Below are 18,907 nucleotides of genomic sequence, written 5' to 3' on the forward strand. Positions count from 1 at the left end.
GTTATTACTGGTTCTCAACTATAGAATGCTTTTTTTTTTCGTGTGGTAACCGTAACAGTGTAACTTCACAGTTAGCTAAAACATATCTATCAATAATTCAAATTACTGGCTTGAATCTTGTGTCATAAAAGGAAACATCGAAGGATACGCCATTACATTTAATTATATATATATATCCCATATATTATCATCATTGGAACTGGAAAATAACTTTGGAGAAAAGGTAGCTCATTGCATGCAAAAAGGGAATAAAAAAGATCCATCAGATTGTGATCAACATAGAAATCGGTATGATCCATAAACAATGTTTAAGGTTCCAAGCAGGCAAACACTTGACAATAGGAAAAGAACAAGGGGTTCGTCTTAAAAGGCACCACCAAACATTCAAACAAATCCAATCACAAACCTTTACAATATATAAGCAAGTACTCTTTTTTGGTAGGCCAACATGCAACATAGATGCATCAAATCCAATAAACAGAGGTCTCCCCCTTTCCCCTCTCACTCCACATTGTTATCAGCCTTTCCAAATACACTTAGAAAAGCATCTCAAAGCATCCCATCAAAAGGTAGGGTTGCCAGAGACATTATATAAAACCCCATACTTAAAAAAAGCCAAAAGATATGGAAGTAAGAATTTAAAGAATGAATAAAAAAAAAAAAAAGGTCAGTAAGCTTCAACTGACTGTTCTCCAGCAGCCTTTTTATATGTTGCTCAAAGCTTTACTTTTATTTTCCTTTTCCTCCTCTGTTCCTCCTTTCTCCGAGCATTGGTTGCTCGAGTAGCCATATTCAATCAACTTGAAATCATGTCGATGAAGCAAATAAATAAAAAGAACACACTCATTAGAGACCAGTAATTATCAGTAACAGTCCACAGGGTAAAATCTTCAGTATTATACTCAAAATCTAAGATATTCTCTAGCAGAGTCGCTTCTCATTAGGTATATCATGATCGTTGTCACTTTTATTGAATGTAAGCCTTTTTCTCTTGGTGCAAACTGCAGCAGAACTTGAAGAATCGCCTAAAACATTGATTGCCCTCAAATGTGTTGGTGATATGTCTGGTGAATTTACAGATTTTGGAAAATTATGTATCTCAATCTCTAGTTTCTGCATTAGATTGTAGCATGTAAAGACGTCTTCCTGTGACAGCAAAAAAGCCCACAAAACAATCCAAAACCTCTCAATAAAGTTTCCAAAAACTTACTTATAGTTGATAAAAGAAAAGATTTAAAAAAAAAAAACACAAATGAAGGACTCACAATTTCAAGAAATCCACAATAAGAAACAGAATTCATCGTACACTCCAATGTTTTTCTTGTTAATCTTTGATCCAATGTCCTCAGTGTCGCGGCAGCAGCAATAACTGAAGGTCGATGTTCCATTAAGTTGATCTCTGTATATTCAAAGAGAAAAACATTAAAATATAGCTAATCATTTAACAGAATCTAAAATTAGTTCAAACTTCTATATATATTAAATTACCACGAAGATTGAACGGTTTGATAATTACCTCTCATTATAGCCAAAATGAGTTGTACAGTCCTGGACATGAAATGATCAGATGGAGATTTCTTGGACATTCTTGTAATGAAGAAAGGAAGAAAAGCAAATGGAGTAATTGAACTCATTCTCCATTCCAAAGTATTCAATACCAAAAGCTCCATTCTTTGAATCACTTTGCTTTCAAAGTTGAATTCTTCCGTCTGTAACTCTGAAAGTAAAGGAACTTTTATCTCTTCCATCTTTGCAGCCAGTGAAAGACATGCCATTGACAATAATTGCATTGTCCATGACTTTTCACTCTGCAAAGGAATAGAAAATAAATAACAAAGAAACTATTTATGATTTGAAATTAAAAACTTAGATAACATAAAGAGAGCTAAAAACTTACATCAATAGACTTCTTTGAAAGGAATTTGTCAAAGTAAATGACAGATAAATAAGCTGTTTGGAAACGAAATCCAAAAACTTCTCTTTTCTGAATTGATTGAAAAGAACAAAGATATGAATGCCAATTAAAATTTCTCAAACTCATTGAAGCAAAAGGAAGAGATTGCAAAACTTTTAAAGATACTAACTTTGAGAATCCATGTGATGGCTTCCAAACGAGCATATTTGAAGAAGTTACCAAACACCAAAGGTTCATTTTTTTTTAACCCAAAACTCATTTCTCTATCAAACAACATCTGCATACACTCTTCATCATATACAGCAATGTAATTCTCATCAACTAATAACTCCCCCTTTTCCTTCAAAAAACTCTTACTTTCTAAGCAAAGAAGGCCAGATAAAGAAGCATCACCATCCATTTTGGAAGCCCTTTTCTTTAAAAACTTTCCTTGTTTCTTTTCTTCCCACAAAATCTAGGAAACTATATCAAAAGCTGCTAATAATTCCATGATTTAGATAGAGAAAAAATATAGTTCACCTTGCCAACTCTGAATTATGATAAACCAAAAAAAAAAAAAAGATGATAATTGATTGAAACCTATAGCTTAGCAGAAATCGTTTACTGTTTTAACGGTAAAAGATTGAAAGAAAAAAAAAAACAGCTTTGGTTTGTTAGGCAATATCTTCACTATTGTCTTTAAATCAGGTTTTTTTCCTTTTTTTTTTTTAAATAAGGATTTTGGGTTGCTTTTTTTATTTTTGTGTTAGCATTATTTTTTGTGAGGACTGAATTTTGACTGGGAGTACCAATTCAGAAGCGAACAATTTTAGCTACACGAGTTTAAAGAGCGTGGAATACACAGTCCAATAAGGAGATGGTATGGTGATGTCAGTGGACACCGTACAGGGCTTGTACCCGGAAACCACACTTTGAATCTCTGTTAGTGGCTAAGATTTGGGGTTGTAGGCCATTCTATCTGACAATTTGACTAGTCAAATAAAAAATATATTTTTTTAAATGGATAATGAATTAAAATATCTTTAAGAATAACTACAATAAGTGTTAATCACTTAAGTGACTTGCAATTATATAACAAGGAATTTGTTATTTTTTTTATTACTAGTTTGGTATTAACTTATTGTAAATGAATTAATGAAAATTTTTTTTATTTTTAGAAATTTTAAAAATCACTTTATTTACTGGTTTAGTATTAATATGTTACTGAAGTGAATTCTTTCAAAAGAAATTTGTTAATTTTTTTCATTAAAAATAATTAAGTAAAAATAAAATATTAAAATTTAAATCAACATATTAAAATGTTTTTAAGCATATTAGATATAATTACTATAATACAATTAACCAATTATAATTCGACATTGTTAAGGGTCCATAAATAATTACATAGAAGTAATAGATTCTTATATAAATTTTTTATCGTGATTGGTTAATTATGATATTGTTGTAAATAAAATTATAAGTGGTATGCTTTTTTAAGGAGATTAGCAGCCAAGTTTAAGGGTTTATTCGATTTAACCCAAAATTATCCAAAAGTTTCAATGTTTTTGTCCTATAAAAATGGTTTTACAATAGTAAATTTAGATATATATATATATATATATTATAGCATATTTTCATATTATCTCAATATGAAATTGAGACGTTACTATTTTATTATATATATAATGTACAAAGTTTGAAAGATAAATCTTTTGGATTGATATTTTTATTAGAAAATTTTAATAGAATTTTAATGATTAAAAAAATTTTGATTAAATTTTGATTATAAATAATATTTTTAAAAATTATTTTTATATATTATTTATCTTCATTAAATTATATATATATATATATCAATTTATAAGTTTCAAAATTTCAAAATAAATTTTAATGTAATTGTTTTTAATAAAAAGTTTCACAAATTTCACTTAACAAACCTCATTTAAATGTTATCATTTACTTTGTATGGATCCAATATTAATTAGAAAAACTGAAGAATAAACTTTTGATTGCACTAATATATCAAGGAATGACTTTCTAATTCACTCTTGTTGGTTGGTATGATTTAAATTAACATATCTTTTTTATTTTCTTGTATGCCATCAAACAAGCATCTCTATATAGACCCTCATGTTAATCTGTGTTTTATTGCTTTAGCTTGATTTTGAAAAAAAAAAAAAAAAACACTGTAAAAATAGAAAATATGGATACATTTTTAGTAATCATAAATAAGTTGCATTCTCTTTGAGATTGAATATTGGATAATTATTACTGATTATAGTAATTATTCTTATAAATGCAATGTTTATCTTTTCTTTTTTAAGTATAAATTATAAATATTGCCATAAATAAAATCCCACAAAACTTCAAATAAAAACCCAATACCACCAAATTAATGAGTTACATATATTTTTATGAGTGCTTCAAAGTTTACATTTAGATTTGGTCTCATCATATTATAAAAAACATATGCATAACATCAATTTTGAAGGAATTAATATATATAAATAAATAAACAAAAAAAATTATTATTAATAACACATGATCCAAAAGCCATCTTAACCGTCAAATTTAATGGCTGTTTTGCCATATTTGCAAATCCCTTATCCCTCTACTTCTAGTTTAACATCCTTATCTTACACTTAGCATAGGAGCTTATTCCAAATTCCATAAGGATATATATTTTTAATAATGTTCCCACATTTTTCTTTTGTTCCTCAACCTTGATGATTAAACTAGTTTGAGCGAATAATTATGAATTTAAATTTAAATGATTTATATAATTATTTTTAAAAATAACATCTAATAAATTTAAAATTCAAATTTAATACTTATAATATTTTTTTATTTATTATTAATTAATTATTTTACTCATTTAAAATATGTAAAGATAAAACATGTTTATGTCTTTAGTCCCGTCTTGTTGTAACTGACTCATTTCCTCTGTGGAAGTCTTTAAAGAATCATGTGAGTCGTCATTGTCATTTGTCAGAGTCTTACATCAAGGACTTCAGTTTGAAAAAAAAGACTTGGGAGTGAAGACTTAGGGATAAGTTAGTGGCACTGCTTAATAAATATAAATTAATTATATGATAGATTATAATTAATTATTTAGTTGTCTGCAATGTGGAGGCGACTTTCTATAGAATTCATTGATTGGCAGTGACAATTTTGCCTGCGGCTGAGCTGATGATGTCTTTGTTTAGTCTTTCTTTAGAGAATTTAATCAAGATTGAATCAGATTAGATCCAAGTTTTAGGCTGATTGATGATAAACCCAATGCAACTGTATCAAGCTTCTTTAAATACATATATTAATTCTCTCAAACTCTTTTTAATTTCAATATATGAAGAGGATATGGAGCGTCAGTTTCAGACTAATTAATTGCACAATGCTTCTGTTTTTAACAATAAAATTGAACATAAAACCCCAATTTTTCTCCGATGAACTCTCATTACTTTATATATTTTGAATTGGATAAAGGAGATTAAAGTGAACATCAACTTTGAATCAATTGAGCAAAATGTTCGACTGCAACAAGACACGAAAAACTTTCCTTACAATTGCTATAGTTACATATGTAGCAAGCTAGCTCTCAGTATGAGAGGAAACCATGGGAATGAGTTTTTCATCTATGGGGTAAGGTTAAAGCTCGATTTGGATCAGGTTTATCCATTGTCGGCATATATATCAAGTACTTGCGCAAAAATGTCCAGTTCATCATTAACTATCTAGCATTAGTAAATTGCAAATATGAAAGTTATAGCACATGCACATGACATAAAACTCATCATATTTAGACACTATCCAACTTCTTGGATATTGTGCAACTTAATTGTTTGAAATCAATTTGTTTCGCATTAGGGTTTACTATCTGCCATGCATTTCCATCTTGAGACTATTGTATATATATTATGTCACCCCCTATATGCAGGCCATGCTGTTTTGAAATTTCAGACCTCAATCTGCTGTTCCTCCCGGTTGTAAATTATTTACCAGATATATGTGAAAATTTCAAATTTTAGTAATACCTTGATTCAAAGCTCGTTAGTAAACCATTTGATAAAGTATGAATGCTATCCATTAGATATCGAGGATAAGAACTGGCAGCAAAAATTGAATTGATCGAATCCAATTTCTGAGAGAACTTTGCCTTTAATCCTTATCTTGATATCAGGATGCATATTTATATAAGCAAAATCACAACGTTATTCCGTCGATCAATAATATACTGTTCACGCGCTTTCCTGTTTCTTTAATTTGGTGACTTCGCACTCGCACAGTGTTATTCTGCCTGGATCGATAATGATGCATATATCAATTCATTGTACCAAATGTATGATCCCTCATGGTATTGGCATGGTATTACTCATGTCAAAACATTGATATTGAAGAATCAAAGATCTCATCTGATATGCTTGGATCATATATCCAAAAATCTTCAATGATTTTGAGCTGAGTGGATACTCGATACATACAGTAAAGATGGGTCCCCTATTATATGTCCTCCAATGTCTTCTGATTTGTTTATAGTAAGTTGAAAATGGGCTCACATCAGGGAAAGCAAAAGCAAAGCAAAGCAAAGCAGTAGTACAAAGAGGGCATGTTAGTATTGTACATTTGAAAATGTAATTGTTGTTGGAGAGATAAATCATATTTAGAGTTTATACGTAGATGTTAGATATCACTTGAGTCAAAAAGTTTAAATTATTAGGTTTTTAGATCTTTCATGCATATATAAAATATCTCATTCAAATTTTTTAATGTTGTGGTATTCTTTACTCACATGTGAATTATATCCTAATAATCTCTCTCATTCACTTGTGAGTTTTGATCCCACCTTGGCTCTCCCATACGAGTAAGTCCTATCAACACTTTTTTTGAGCCAGATAACCTTACATCCCTAGTATACTTTTGGATCAGGTCATAGCACTCAACCTTCTCACGTAGGTTGTCTCGTTACTCCCTCAAGCTTACACTCCAGATTGACTCAACACATCATCTACTTAGGTGTTTCACTTTTGCATATTATCATATACTTGCTGCATCAAAGTCAAACCTCACATCTCTAGTGCACTTTTGGGCCAGGTCACAGCACTCAACCTTGTCACTTAGGTTATCTCAGTACTCCCTCAAGCTTACACTCCAAGTTGACTCAATATATCACCTACTTAGGTGTTTGCTTCTGCATATTATTATATACTCGCTATATCCAAGTTGAATATTTTAAATAGTCAAACCTCTGCTCTTCCATTTCTAGTGCACTTTTGGACCAGGCCACAACACTCAACCTTGCCATCTAGGTTGTCTCAGTGCTCTCTCAAGCTTACACTTCAAGTTGACTCAACACATTACTCACTTAGGTGTTCTGCTTCTGCATATTATCATATACTTGTTGTATCCAAGTCGAATATTTTAAATAGTCACACCTTGGCTTTCTCATGGGAGTAAATCCTATCAATACCTTTTTTGGGCCAGACAACTTCACATCTCTAGTGTATTTTTGGGCCAGGGCTCTCTCATGTGAGTAAGTCCTATCAATACCTCTTTTGAGCCAGGCAACCTCACATCTTTAGTGTGTTTTTGGGTTAGGCCATAGCATTCAACCTTGCCACCTAGGTTGTTTCAGTGCTCCCTCAAACTTACACTCTAAGTTGACTCAACACATTGTCTACTTAAGTGTTCCGCTTTTGCATATTATCATATACTAGCTGCATCTAAGTCAAACTTTTTAAATAGTCTCACCTTGGCTCCCCAGTCCGCTTCTGTATATTATCATATACTCACTGCATCCAAGTCGAACCTTTTAAATAATCTCACCCCGGCTCCCCAATGTGAGTAAGTTTTATCAACATCTCTTTTAAGCTAGACAACTTTACATCTTTAGTGTATTTTTGGGTCAGGTCACAGTACTCAATCTTGCCACCTAGGTTATCTCAGTGCTTTCTCAAGCTTACACTTCAGGTTAATATAACACATCACTCACTTGGGTGTTTTGCTTTTACATATTATCATATACTCGTTATATCCAAATCAAATTTTTTAAATACCGGTATTCGAACACATAGAGTTGATAGATACGATCAACCTTCGATTTGTCAACAATTTCTTCCCAGCACTATAACTGGAATTCGAACCCGTAACTTTAACTCTGATACCACTTGTCGGGGAGATAAACCACACTTGAAGCTTATGGAAGCATACCGGAGAGTCTATACATACATGCTGGACACCACTTGAGCTTAAAAGCTTAAGTTATTAGGTTTTGAGTCTTTTATGCATACATATAAGACATCTCATTTAAATTTTTTACTTACATGTAAATTATATCCCAATAATTATAAAGAGGATGACACATTGACACAGGGGCACTCTTTGCTAGGAAATTATTGCCTTCTACAACAACCATTCTGCATTTGTGTCTTAGGGTAATCTTTTCGGTGACTGGTGTCGACTTCCCATGCAACCTTTTACCGTCTGTATTTGGGGGCCAGCTGGACCTTAATTTGTAAGTTAGGCCCTCTTGTTTGCGCTATACATGTTAATGTAATTAGTTTAAATCATTCGAAATTCGAATAGCAGTGTAAATGTGGTTGAGTTATTTTAGTGCTTTCCATACGTATAAGCTGTTGGTGTGTATTGGATAACAGCATCATTCATAAATAACTATGAACCTGTTTTTCTTTTGGTCAATAATACTCTTCAATCTTATAAGTGTGTGTGTCATCTTTTATCTTTAAAATTAATGTTAAATATGTTGCGCCTGAAGCAATAATCACAACAATACAGAAGTAATAGACAACAATCAATAATCAAATACATAGGAAAAATAAAGCACACCAAGATTTACGTGGAAAACCCTCCAGTGTAGAGGGAAAAAATCACGGGCCATCAGAAAAATTTTCACTATCAAATAATAGTTATACAAAGTTCTTCTCTAGCTAAAACTAGAGCTAATCAACAACTAGAGAAACAATTGGAGAAATCTAACCAAATAAGTGACTCAACAAATACACCATGTATTTGTTTCTAGAGAGCTTTAAACCCGATCTTCACCGTTCAGAATGTAAAACTCTGAATCATAAACCTCCTGATAAGATTCTAACTCAATCGAACTACGAATCGACTTTCGTTTAACCAACTCTCTCTTCTTTTTTTTCTCTTTTTGCTTTTTTTTTGCTTTTCTTCTTTCTCTGCTTGATTTTCGACACACACCTAAAACAACCCCACCTTTTTTTTATTAAGTAGTTAGGGCTCTATGTAAAATAAAAGATCAAGGCCCATAGCCTTTACTTGGTCCAAAATCACTTACATGGGATTGGACCTCATTTTCCTAACAATCTCCCCTTTCAGCCCCATTAGGAGGAGATTCATCACTATAGCAGTTTCATTTGGAACTTACCTTGGCCAGGAAACTCATTTCGATCAAGTTACTGCAAAGCTCAAGCTTTTTTTTGAGAAGTTTAACAAGATCATAAGTACCATTCTTTCGTAATGACTCCATCTCTTCTTTCATTACTTTTAACCAGTGCTCTCTATCCGGAGTAGCCTGTACATCTTGAAAGCTTTATGACTCTTTTTCACTGGTAACTAAAATAAAATCTGAACTTGGATACCTGGTAGATGACCTGCGCTCTCTAGTAGATCTTCTGGGCTGAGACTCTACATCACTTGATGTCGAAGGTAGCTCTCCCTGTTCAACATTCTCAGATAGAGAGAATTGCTCCTCCTGCTCAAAACTAATAGCATCTGGCTCATCACCAATTGTAGCTAGCTCATTCATATCCCCAAGTTCTGTTTCTTGCTCATTTTTACCATCTGTGGCTCTTTCCTGTGGAATCCCTGTCGGTGTTGAAACATCACACTCAATAGTAACCTGTGTAGTCTTCTCATTTTTCTCAAAGTCTGCTATAGTTTCTTTTTCATGAAAGATCACATTCATGCTTCTGACTGTCTTTCTCTTTACTGGATCCCATACCCTGTAGCTAAATTTCTCATCACTATATCTTACAAACATACACTATGTAGCTTTACTGTCAAGCTTTGATCTCTGCTCTTTCGGCACATGCATGAATGCTTTACACCTAAAAACTTTCAAGTGAGAGTATGAAGTATCTTTCCCTGTCTACACTCTTTCTGGAATGTCAAAGCCCAAAGGAATTGATGGTGACCTGTTAAGTAAATAACAAGCTGTGTTGACTGCTTCACCCCAGAATAGCTTTGGTAATTTTGTCATCCTCAACATACATCTGACTTTTTCCACAATGATACGATTCATTCTTTCAGCTATACCATTATGCTGCGGTGTTCCAAGTTCTGTCCTCTCATGCCTGATCCCATGCTTTGAGCAATACTTTTCAAAGTCTTTAGATGTGTATTTCTCATCATTATTAGTTCGAATACACTTCAAGGGTAACCCTGTTATCTTCTCAACCATGGTATGAAATTTTTAAAAATACTGCAGTACTTAACTTTTGTATTTCAACATATACACCCAAGTCTTACATGAAGCATCATCAATAAAAGTAACAAAATATCCGTTACTACCTAATGACTCAACCTCAATGGGACCATATACATCAGAATAAATTAATTTCAATATATTTTCTTTTCTCTGAAAATTTTTACGAAAAGAAACTCTATGATGCTTACCAAACAAACAATAATCACATGAATCGAGAGACATACCTTTGGTCAAGGGAATGAGAGACTACCTTGCCAAAACCTGTAACCTTTTTTCACTCATGTGTGCCAGCCTCCTATGCCACAAGTTTGCTGAAGCATTATTTTCAACGGTATTTACCTGTTACCGTTCAATTGCATCAATGTCTTATACATTGTGCAGCATAGTTTTTCCCTTGTAACTATCATAGATCCTTTGAGAAGCTTCTATTGTCCATTCTTTTGTCGACTTTCATATCTCTCCTTATCAAGGATATTAATAGCAAGCAAGTTCATTCTCATATCTGGAATATGTCTGACATCCCTCAAAGTCAACATGCAGCCTGTACTAGTTTGTATAACAATATCACCAATCTCAACAATCTGTGACACACTCTTGTTTCCCATTTTGGTACAACCAAAGTCTTCTACTTTGTAAGTTGTAAACAACTATCTCTTAGGAACACAATGATATGCCGCTCCTGTGTCAACTATCCACTCAATGCCAGGACCGCTAACATGATTATAATCACCATGTGTACAAATCAAAGTAACTGAATCACTATCTGAATTCATTGCTGCAATATTGCCATCATCTGAACTCTTACCTTTCTCATCTTTTCACTTTTGCTTTAAGATTTTACAGTTTCGTTTTATATGACCTGTCTTACTACAATGGAAACACTTCACTTTACCTCTAGATTTGGATCTATGTTTAGACTTACCACGGCCTTTTGAGTCCTGACCTCTGTCGATGTTTCTACCCCTGTTCTCTGTGACTAGAGCTTGATTTCCAGGGTCTACATCTTTTCGCCTTGCTTCTTCATTAAGCATACTGTCATTTACCATCTCTAATGTCACCTTATAATCAGGAGCTGAATTAAGAATAGTCACAACTAGAGTATTCCAGCTGTCTGGCAATGAATCCAAAAGAAATAACGCCTTCATTTCATCATCCATCTTAAGCTCCATAGTAGTCATCCGATTAAATATATCTTGAAAATCACTTAAGTGCTTTACAATAGATCGTCTATCCTTGTACTGTAAAGTTGTAATCTTTTTAACAAGCATAACTTTATTCATACCTGTTTTTCTCTCATACAATGCTGCCAATTTTTCTCAAACAATATGAGCATCTGACTCCTGCACTACATGATGGAACACGCTGATATCAACCCATTTTTCTGATTGTAGCCAGCATCTTTCTACCTAGCTTCTTTCAGCTTTCATCTTTCATATCTACTGATTTAGCCGAATCACCTAATACTGGCTCATACAAATCTTTGCAGTATAAATGATCCTCCATCATAGGCTTTCAAATTGAATAATTCGATGCTGTCAATTTTATCATGGAACCTGTATCACTATCCATGATCTCAAACAGAATTTACTTCTATCCTGGGTTACTTTTGTATCGATGTCTCAAAATAACCCTTGCTCTGATACCACTTATTGCGCCTGAAGCAATAATCACAATAATATAGAAGCAATAGACAACAATCAATAATCAAATATGCAGGAAAAATAAAGCACACCAAGATTTACGTGAAAAACCCTCTAGTGTAGAGGAAAAAAACCACGGGCCACCAGAAAAATCTTCACTATCAAATAATAGTTATACAAAGTTCCTCTCTAGCTAAAACTAGAGCTAATCAACAACTAGAGAAACAATTGGAGAAATCTCATCAAATAAGTGACTCAACAAATACACCCTGGATTTGTTCCTAGAGAGCTTCAAACCCGATCTTCACCGTTCAGAATGTAAAATTCTGAATCATAAACCTCCTGACAAGGTTCTAACTCAATCGGACCACGGATCGACTTTCGTTTAACCAACTCTCCCTTCTCTTTTTTTTCTCTCTGCTTTTCCTAACTTTTCTTCTTTCTCTGCTTGGTTTTCGACACACATCTAAAACAATCCCATCTCTTTTTTATTAAGTAGCTAGGGCTCTGTGTAAAATAAAAAATCAAGGCCCATGGCCTTTACTTGGTCCAAAACTACTTACATGGAACTGGACCCATTTTTCTAACAAAATAAGGGCAGTGAAGAGTTTAGATTAAGAAATTTGCATAAAGACTTGCCAATCTTAAGCAAAAGCACATGCAAGCCATATTTTCTTCATATTTTTGGTGATTGTGATTTGTAAAGTCTCAAAAGTAATAAAGGAGTGCATTCCCCAGGGTGAAATGAAAAGTTGACACACGGCAGCTTTGGGAAAATGATGCATATACATCCAGCAGCTACAGCTGAATCTGGACCCCAATTGACTGATTCAGGAAAATAATTAGGCCCCATGCACACCTAAAATGCTTGAAGAACAATAATAGCAAATCCATGACTATTTTTAATCAGGATAAACTGAAACTGGAAAATGTTGGCAGTGATAAAATGAACATGTCTCCTGCTTAACCCAACATGAGTTAAAATGAAAATCTCATCAACTGACCTTCCTAATTAACGTAACACCTCATTCCAGGCCTTCTCCTTACCTGTTTCAACCTCAAAGCATTGATTAATGATTCGAGAGAAATTTAGTTTTAATTTGAGCCTCTAAATAGATAGACCAATTTAGTGCATAGTGCAAAGAGAATTAAATTCAATTTTTGTCACTAAAGGTGTTACTATGTCAAAAACAATGGCAATGACTGCTCTCCCCAATGAAGACATGTTCAACATTTCATTTCAAAGAAAAAAAATTAGCAGTTTTTAAGGCATTGTTTGTTTTTAAATCTTTTGATGAAACCATTCATAATCCCATAAGTAATAAGAAAGTATATGAACCCACGTTGGGAGGTTGCTGATAGGAGTTATATTGAATACCAGAAATTAAGTGTTCTGTCAGGGAATCAATTTACAGCAAAAATAATGGTGCCCGGGAAGAAAACAGGAAGGAGGGAGGGGGAGCCCTGCATGAGTACGGTTGGTGCCTTATAAATTTCTGACAAACAAGTGTTATACCCCACAAAACACAGCACACTAACTCCCACGCCATCTCTTTCAACAAAAGTGCCTGCTAAGCTTACCTTGTATTTCACAGGAAGTCAGGGAAAGGCAAAGGAGTTTGGGATTCCCAATGTTTTGATTGTCCCTGATCCATCCCCTTTCAAACTTCCCACTCCCAAAACCCCTCTGGGCAGTGTGCTCACATGGTTGTTTGCTTCCAATTTGATCCCTCCACCCACAGGCCCCCGAACCCCCATGAAATAATAAGGGCAGCCGAGCCAACGATGCAAGTTTAATAAAAACTTACATTGGGCTTACATGATTCATGTCCAGCTCAAACATATGGGCCTTTGAATTTGAATGGTCGCTTCTTTTGGCCTTTTTGGCACAATAAAAAGAACTAGCTTCGTGACAAGATGGTCTAGGCTGCGGCCACTCTATGGAATTTATGCTATACGGATAAGACTTAAGACTCAGGTCAGCTTCTCCCCATGGTAGCAGCTAGTTATGTGAGCCCTTGACGGCACTGACAAGTGATAATCTGATAGTGAAGTCCGTGAGGATCTTTTGCACCTTTTAAAAAAGCTTTCCTTTGGTCTCTGGAATTGGCTGCATATTTAGCTTCATCTGCATTGTTTTGTTGTTTCTGAGTTCTGATGCCAATTGCCTCAGTTGGCTTTTGAAGATCTTACTTTTGTCTGAGGAATATGTCTTTTCTTTTAGCATTTCAAGTACTTTTGGCTTTTTTTTTTTGTCTTTTCCTCTCAGTTTTGTCTAACTGTAGAAACCATTGGCCAAAAAAAAATTATAGAAAACAGCAGAGGACATTCCCAAATCCCAATCCCAATCCACCTTCGTTTAAAAGCCCAGAAGAAATATCTTGGGCCACCAACTCCAATATCCACTTATATAATAGTTCATAATGAAAGGCCCATTTAGGTTTTGTTTAATGGCGATTGCGGATCTTTAAATTGGCCTTCTCTTTGTATAGTTGGCCACTTATATACCGATATCATTCCATGACATACTTTTATTGGATGATTGGCTAAGTAATATCAAATATATGTAATGTAATGAAGCGTATAAAATGAAAAAAAAAAAAAAAAAAACTCGAAATGAAGGGTATTTATCCATAGTAATATCTTTTCTATTAAGTCAGTTGTTGTTTCTTAATTTTACGAGTTTCTAAGACAAACAAACATAACACTAACATCTTCTCAAATCTCAAACTCCGTCACGACACCAGTTGTTTACTTCCTCTGAATCACAAAATCTACGAATCTCTCCCAGAATCCAGTGAAACCCACATGCTCTCTTCCTAAAGCTGCCTCGTGCGTGTCCCACTCGGCGCGTGACGCCGACAACCCCATCCTCATCTGATCCACCGGTTTCCAATTAGCGGCTGATACTATGCCACGTCATGAGTCGCACAATTACTGGCTACACCTCGCTACATGTTGGCCGAATATTCCATACCTTCCAAACTGAATAATTCTATAGCTCTCCTCGCAACTTCCAAACCCGAAGTTAACCTTTTTCTTATAAAAGGCTTCTCTAATTCTTAAACTTTGATTATTTTTTGCTTCGATTCTATAGTTCAAAAAATTTTCTCCTCCAAACAAAATTAAAGTTCAATCTTAATGGCTGCATCGTTATTCGGTTCACTTTTGTTGTTCTGTTTGGTTTCGTCTTCGCTTCAGCTTTGTTTTGTCGATCGTTTCTTAATTTCAAAGACGTCTCGTGCTCAGATTATTAGTCAACCTTGGACCTGTTTCTGACATAAAACTAACGTAAGAGAAGTCATCACCAACATGGGAAAACGTAAGATTTTTTTCCTAATTTCTTTTATTTTCCTAAATTAATTTGATTAACTTTTGTTTTTAGGGTTTTTAGTTTTGTAATTATTTTATTATCTTTCCTAATGATATGAATAATTGTAGATTATTGATTGCTTGGTTAAAGCGCGTATGAAGAATTTTCTGTTATTTGTTTTGGGGTGTGTTTGTCTTTGATTTTGATTTAGGTTTTTTTTAGCTTAATAAAAAGAATTATTTGAATTTGGCAGGTAAAACTCAGCGTAAGAATGCAGCGATGTTAGATAATGACGATGATAATAGTAGTGTAAGTTCATCGTCAACCATGCGGTCTGATCAAATGTCGGTGTCTGGTACTGAAGAAGTAGAGTTTAATAAGGATAGTTTACTTGATGAAGCTGTCGATGCTTTATTCGAAAAGAGGTTAGAATTATTTATTTGCTTTTTTTTTTTAATAACTTTTTGGATGAAAATATGATGCATTTGAATGGTTTCATTGTTTTCTGTTGTGAAGGGAACAACAGCTAAGGTTGTTGAAATTAGTTAGGTTTTTTGAGATTTGCAAAATTTTGAGAATAGTTTAGGCTGAATTGCTGTTTTTCCCATTTTTTGATGAAGGGGTTCTACTAGAGAGAAGTCCTTGGCTGTGATTATTAATGCTTTCAATTGTAACTTGCAGCATCAGTTCTTGGAGAAGAAGTAAGTGCCTGTTATGTTATATCTTTCTATCTTGGTCATAAATGATTTTTTTTTATTGCAAGAATTGCCGAATGGATTAGGAGTATGGTTGCAGGTGTAGCTGAAAATGTTTCTTATGATTCACAGTATATGGTTGAATACTTGAATCTATGTGCTTATGATGGTCATATTATTGTTTTGGACTGAGGGTCATACTATTATTTTGGACTGTCATGCAGATTTGCTACTTTACTCCATCAGTGTCTGAATTGTATCAAAAAGGGGTCCAGCAAAGAGATATCTTTAGCATCCCATGCCATTGGTTAGTCTTGAATGCTTTTGCAAATGCTTAAGCACAAATGGACAGAAGAAAACACAAGGCTCCAGTATCGACGCTGATAATTTCCTTTTGTAGGTTTGCTGGCTCTAACTGTTGGCCCAGGAGATAATGCACATGAAATATTGGAAGAATCAATCACTCCTCTTTCACAGGCTTTTAAATCTGGTTCTGAATCTTCGAAGATAGCTTCGGTATGTAAGAAATTGAATAGAAATTCTTTCTACCTCTAATATTTGTTGGTATTATGATGCTCAACTGTTTGTTTTTTTTTTTTCACATCATCTGCTTTTTTAGTTAGTGGAGTGTTTGGCTATCATCACTTTTGTTGGGGGGAATGATGCAGAGGAAACTAATAAATCAATGCAAATTATGTGGCAATTGGTTCATCCTAAACTTGGTTCTAATGTAAGTAAGCATGCCTGATTTTCACTAATTGAAAATTATCTGATAATGTTTTGAGGTTCATGTATTGCTTGGAACTTGTTAATGGAAAAATATGATGATGTATTATTAATGCATTGTTGGTTGCTTAGGATTAATGAGTTCTGTTTAACTTGTAGGTTATTACTGTCAAACATTCTGCAGCTGTAATAGCAGCAGTTGTATCTGCCTGGTCCTTCCTTTTGACAACCATGGATGGACGGAAACTCAGTCCCAAACTTTGGCTAGAGTGAGCAAACTCTTTGGATCATACTTTGTTCATTTTTATACATGATAATTTATTGTCTTTACAGTTCCTCCATCGCTATCTGTCTCAGCTAAACCAATCATTGGGATTTAAATCTTTGAAAAGTAGGTCAAAGATTTTTGTGAGATTTAAATTATGCTCCCACAATATAGATACTATTGAACTACAAAGTAAAAACACAAAGCTGGGCAACTTGAATGGGCAAAGAGACTGACTGGTCTTGGTAACTTATGCAGGTCGATTACATATCTGTCTAATATGCTAGATAAGGATGACCGATCTGTGCGCATTGCTGCTGGTGAAGCAGTAGCTCTAATTTTTGAGATGGGAAGCTTAGAGAAGTTTGTAGCTGAAGCTAAAGGTTCCAATGATGGCTCAGTTTTAGAAGGAAATAAATCTAAAGAAGGATTCTCACATATACAAGGACTGAAGGAAAAAATTCTGAATCAAGTCAGAGACCTTTCTGTGGAAGCTGGTGGTAAAGGTTCTGCCAAGAAAGATCTTAACAACCAGAGGAACTCGTTTAAGGATGTTTTGGAGTTCCTTGAGGTATTCATATTATTATCTTTCATTTCCTTGAATTTATGATTCTTGGGACTTCTCATTCTAACGGTAATTTACTTGGTGATGCTAGAATGGTTATTGTCCTGAGACATCGATTAAGATTGGTGGGGATTCATTACAGACATCAGCATGGTCTCAGTTGATTCAGGTTACACTTCCTCTTCTAATTCTCCAATTTATTAAGTTAGTTACATGCCATGAGTTTTTATAATCGTGTTCTTATATTTCAATCCAACAGTTGAACTTTTTGAGGCGCTTTCTGGGTGGAGGCTTCACTAAACACATGCAGGTTGGTTCCTTTTAGAGAAGTTGACATCTGTTGGTGCAAATTGCTTGCCATTTTAATTTGCTTGTTGATTAGATAACAAATTTGGTTCTTTATACAGGAGAATGAGTTCCTTCAAGAGGTTTTTGGTTTCACTCCAAAAAGAAGGAATCTCCTAGGCAGTGAACATATATCTAACAGTGAAAAGGTTGGTTCCTACTTTATTAACAACTTTTATATGAATCAAAATATTTCTGTAACTATGCTAGGTTAACTGTTTATCCGTTTTTTTCCCCTTTATATTTTGATTACCATTTTAAGCTATGATTCATTAGGCCATCATACCTCTTTAGCACTTTAGCCAGTCTGTGAGGTGTGAACAATTCATTGTGATAGATCACACTTCTAATGAAAAATGCTCTGTGAATTATCATTTTTATATTTCCCTACCTGGTTTGCAATCATTTTGATATATATGATTTGGCTTTACCAAAAGGTATGAAATTATATCGATATCTTCTGTTTCTGTGGTACAGAGAATGTATAGATCACCAAATTCAGTCCTCAACAAAGCAAGAACCCAGCAATTGAACAAGCAGCGGATGCTATCTCAGGTAAGTGTCTCAAGGGAAGTTGATTTAGTGTTTGCAACCAAATCCACTATGAGTGAATTGCGTGGTTAATGCTTGTTCTTCTTGTATTCAGGGTAGAAACATTGGGCACTTTGCTGTCAATGCAGCTGATGAAGATTCGTAAACTTCTGGAGGGCAGGAACCATTATTAAATGTCTTGCTGGCTTTTGTTGTTTTATCATCAACCAATTTATTGAAATCAATTATGAACCAATTTAGTTATATTGGCGATGGCTTCGTATACAGATAAAGATATTCTAGTTGTACGTGTGTAACGTTGATATACTCTATTTTAAGGCATCAATGAGAAGTTACTTCAGTCGTTCTTTTCATGGGATTGAAATTGGTTACTGTTTTTCTCGAATAGCTTTCCTTCTATTTGTTTATGTTTAAAACTTACCTATTACGGTTAAGACTTAAGCTGGTG

The 18,907-nt window shown here is 34.0% G+C and overlaps 2 protein-coding genes across 5 annotated transcripts; one reads left to right on the forward strand and one right to left on the reverse strand.

The window, feature by feature from the left end:
• Nucleotides 1-250: 250 nt before the first annotated feature.
• LOC111311341 (cyclin-D5-1-like) lies at nucleotides 251-2,567 on the reverse strand. The gene is made up of 5 exons (XM_022910716.2): nucleotides 2,085-2,567; nucleotides 1,898-1,984; nucleotides 1,517-1,808; nucleotides 1,266-1,399; nucleotides 251-1,146 (listed from the first exon to the last, which is right to left on the reverse strand). Exons 1-5 carry the CDS (start codon nucleotides 2,313-2,315, stop codon nucleotides 922-924), a joined length of 969 nt encoding a protein of 322 aa, XP_022766451.2. The 5' UTR covers nucleotides 2,316-2,567; the 3' UTR covers nucleotides 251-921.
• Nucleotides 2,568-15,069: 12,502 nt separating this feature from the next.
• Nucleotides 15,070-18,812, forward strand: LOC111312555 (uncharacterized). Of its 4 annotated transcripts, XM_022912926.2 has the most exons (13): nucleotides 15,070-15,320; nucleotides 15,565-15,736; nucleotides 15,932-16,012; nucleotides 16,231-16,313; nucleotides 16,407-16,522; nucleotides 16,626-16,736; nucleotides 16,892-17,001; nucleotides 17,256-17,568; nucleotides 17,654-17,731; nucleotides 17,822-17,872; nucleotides 17,970-18,056; nucleotides 18,385-18,462; nucleotides 18,554-18,812. In XM_022912926.2, the coding sequence occupies exons 1-13, from the start codon at nucleotides 15,311-15,313 to the stop codon at nucleotides 18,602-18,604; spliced, it is 1,341 nt and encodes a 446-aa protein (XP_022768661.1). In that variant the 5' UTR covers nucleotides 15,070-15,310; the 3' UTR covers nucleotides 18,605-18,812. The 4 variants fall into 4 exon arrangements, with proteins under 4 accessions (XP_022768661.1, XP_022768664.1, XP_022768663.1 ...); XM_022912929.2 differs by lacking the exon at nucleotides 16,626-16,736; XM_022912928.2 differs by lacking the exon at nucleotides 15,932-16,012.
• Nucleotides 18,813-18,907: the final 95 nt, after the last annotated feature.

This window comes from Durio zibethinus, chromosome 1, assembly GCF_047325235.1.
Source record: "Durio zibethinus cultivar Kanyao isolate XHJ-2024 chromosome 1, ASM4732523v1, whole genome shotgun sequence".
In the NCBI taxonomy this organism is placed as follows: domain Eukaryota; kingdom Viridiplantae; phylum Streptophyta; class Magnoliopsida; order Malvales; family Malvaceae; genus Durio; species Durio zibethinus.